This window comes from Cornus florida, unplaced genomic scaffold (genome assembly GCF_030987335.1).
Source record: "Cornus florida cultivar Cherokee Brave unplaced genomic scaffold, ASM3098733v1 CherokeeBrave_3.0.0_Hap2_Chr10, whole genome shotgun sequence".
NCBI classification, from domain to species: domain Eukaryota; kingdom Viridiplantae; phylum Streptophyta; class Magnoliopsida; order Cornales; family Cornaceae; genus Cornus; species Cornus florida.
In genome coordinates, this window is record NW_026775580.1 from 55,423,416 (window position 1) to 55,427,043 (window position 3,628).

The 3,628-nt window shown below is 35.6% G+C and overlaps 1 protein-coding gene across 1 annotated transcript; it reads left to right on the top strand.

Moving 5' to 3' along the window:
* The first annotated feature begins 303 nt into the window (after positions 1 to 303).
* On the top strand, positions 304 to 2,529 carry LOC132278816 (heterogeneous nuclear ribonucleoprotein 1-like). Its single transcript, XM_059780715.1, has 2 exons — positions 304 to 827; positions 1,448 to 2,529. Exons 1-2 carry the CDS (start codon positions 603 to 605, stop codon positions 2,264 to 2,266), a joined length of 1,044 nt encoding a protein of 347 aa, XP_059636698.1. The 5' UTR covers positions 304 to 602; the 3' UTR covers positions 2,267 to 2,529.
* Positions 2,530 to 3,628: the final 1,099 nt, after the last annotated feature.

Below are 3,628 nucleotides of genomic sequence, written 5' to 3' on the forward strand. Positions count from 1 at the left end.
TAGATGGGCTAGGGCAATGTTTGGTGTGTGAGAAAAACGTCCTTATTCCTGTTGCGCGCATCCAATCGTCATTATTGTGCGTGTAAGATACACATAATTGAATGTATTGTCTAAACTGGTTTTTTCCTGGGGTTAGCAAACAGTAGGTCAATGCTAACAAAGGCGCTACTAACTAAACAATGTCAGTACAATTGTAAGTAGCTACACATTGGCATGTAAACTTGACTATGTCCAAGTTGGAAAAAGCCCAATATACCAAAAATCGTAACAATAATTGTTTTATAGAAAAAGAAAAAATGAAAAGAGTTAATCCAAACTTATCCTAATCATGATTTGTATTATAATTTGTTAAAATTGAGCTTTTTATATGGCTTTTGAAGAGACACCCTAGAAAATTGGTCTATCTACAATTGGTTTTAAGATGCTTAGAAATACTATTAGTGTTCTATCCAAATTAGGTTTCTTGTTTGGTAAAGAGAGGAGTTTTTACTGACTTTTCCTGAAGAAACCTAGGAAAATTTAGGGGCTTGTTGCTTTCAGGGGTTCATTGTTGTTGGAATTTCTAATTAGGGTTTTGGGTTTCTGTCACTGGTGGGTTCTCCATGGTGGACTCTGACCAAAGCAAGCTGTTCATTGGAGGAATCTCTAAGCATGCAAGCGAGGACACACTGAGAGATCACTTCGGCAAGTACGGTGATGTTGTTTGGTCTCTGATCGCCAAAGATCCAAACACCAGAAGCTCAAGAGGGTTCGGTTTTGTTTCCTTCTCAGACCCATCTGCTGTTGATAAAGCTCTTCAAGACACCCATGTCATCCTTAAAAGAACGGTCTGTTCAAAACTCTCTCTCTCTCTCTTGTTATTTTTCGTTAGTAATTTTGTATTTTTTGGTGCTTTTATCAGGAAATTTTTAGTTTTTCTTTACTTGGGATTTTAATTTCTGGGCCGTTTGACTTCTTTTTCCCCTCTTCTATTGCAATGTGTCTGATTTTTTTTTTGTGTAAGAGAGTGAACGTTCTTCTCTATCTGTGCAAGTTTGTATATGTGTATATATTGGGTTTTTTTTTTATCATCCTAAGATATATATTTTTCATTCATTTTTTTTTAATTGTTGGAAATGATTTATGTGCGTCTGTGTAGTTTTTAAAGCAAGGAGTTTTCTGCTATTTTTTCTTTAAATTTATTGTACAGTAATTTTGTTCTCTTATTTTGCTGCTTTGTGTAGTTTTCTAGGGAAAAAAGGCAAAATTTTGTGTTTCTATATGTTATTTTAATATATATGTTTTTTTTCCTTTAATTTTCTTCTTAAATTGAAATGCGAATTAGTGTATGTGCATTGTTATATATATATTTTTCCTTTTCCTTTAGTCTCATCATAAAAAAATAATGATTGTTCCTTTCTATAGGTTATTATCTTTTGAGGTGTTTGATTTTTTGTTTTCCTTATAGGTAGATGTGAAAAAAGCAATACCCAGAAGTGAGCAACACCAAAATCAACAGCAGAATAGAGGATTGAATAGGAAAAGTAGAGGTAATGGTAGGAGCAATGATCAGTTTAGGACTAAGAAGATTTTTGTAGGGGGTTTATCACCTAGTCTAACCGAGGAAGAATTCAAGAGTTACTTTGAGAAGTTTGGTAAGATAACAGATGTAGTTGTAATGCATGACAATTTTACCAAGCGGCCTAGGGGTTTTGGGTTTATCACCTTTGATTCGGAGGATGCTGTAGAGGATGTTATGAAGAATAACTTCCATGAATTGAGTGGTAAGTCTGTTGAGGTTAAGAGGGCCATACCCAAGGACGGAAACAACAATAGTAACAACGGTTTTATTGCGAGAGTGGATAGTGGAAGAGGGTCTCCCTTTAACAGTCACCAGACTTACTTGCCGTATACTGGATATGAGATTCTTCCAAGTTATGGACCTTTTTCTGGGTATGGTGGTTTTGCGGGGTATCCTTATGGAACAAACATATTTGGGGGCGGGTACCCTACTGGAGGATATGGTGGGATTGGTTATGGGGTGCCTCCAGTTCCGCCTAGGAGTCTTTGGGATGGCCATGCAGTGGTTGGTGTTAGGGGAAGTCCATTGCCTTATGGAAGTGCTGCTACTGTCTATCTTCCTTATTTGAATGGCGGGGTTGGAGTAACAGGTTTAGCTGCCAATGGGTATGATGAGACTGTAGGTTTAGCAACTGATGAAAAGCATGCTCAGATCAATGGTGAAAATGTAGACATTAATTCTTCGGGTTTGGAGGGAAGCTGCTAGTTAATCAGATGGCCAACATAGGCCTTAACCTGTAAGTAATTCTAGTTGACGACTTTGTGCTCCTTTAGGCATTGACAGGTCAGTAAATTCTTGGGATTAAGGATTTTATACTGTCATTTGTCAGATGTTGTTTCCTTTATCATAAAAATGTTGTTTGCTATGTGTCATTTTTACTTTCAATAATTCATGGGTACAGGATTGAGACTTCTGTAATATAATTGTTTTAAATTCACATTATGCTCTCTCTACTTATTTATCTTCAATGATTGCGTATGTCTAATGAAACATCGAATATGTGGTTGTTACCGATGCACTTGAATTCATGGATGTCCCATAGGAATGGAATATATATATATAGCATTGATTGTGTCCTACACCTCACTAAAATAGACCAAGTTCTGGTGCTTAACTTTGGTCCATCCAAAACTTATAGATCTTTATGTCAGATCGATGCTCATTATTGGCATGATTGTCTAACTGTAGTCCTTTGTTTTGGACGTTGCCTATATATTCCTATTTGTCTGAGAGAAAAAGTTTAACGCAATTGTACTATTTTTTATAGTCCACATGTTACCATCATCATTATCAATATGAGTGGTCGGGGGTTAAATTCAATTTGAGTATTTATTTTTTGAGATTGCTATTGGTGTGTTTTTGAACTGGTATACTAGAGGTAGTCTCTCCTTTGGAGTTACCTGGAAGGTCGGTGAGTTTTTCTGTGGTGCGAGCTTAATTTACTTCTTTTGACTGGCTCCTCTTTTCCTTTTTACCCGTACTCTATCAATTAGTGTTGATTTTTTGCTTGTGAGATGTTTTCGCTGCGCTAGTCACAGGAATGCCGAAACTGCACTTGTTGGGTTTAAAATTATTGTTTTCTTCGAATATAGATAACACCTAATGAAAGAATTCGATACCCAAATATTTTCTTGGAATAATGTAGAAGGTTTATTTGGTTCTTTCCGATAAACTGCTACTCTCTTTTTTTATTTTTTTATAATTTCTTAATTTTTTCTGATATTCTTGATTTTAATATATATATCTTTTCTAATTTTGATAGTTCAGAGAATTATAACTTCCAGGTCATACCATAGCTGCAATCTTGTCTGGTTCTAGCAAAGTTCCCAACTGCTACCAGTTTTACAAACCTTTTCTAAAAGTCAAACAACAATAACAATTAACAACTTCCACACTGCAAGAGAACTGGACTCTTGTCCATTACTGGTGGAGTTCCTAGCTGTCACTAATTTCATAAACAAAAATAGCATCTTATCACAAATAGTTCCTAGATTCAAAATTCTTTTGGGATATTATATGGTTATGACCCCTTCTCACATTATTATCTCAGAACGAAAAGTCAACAAA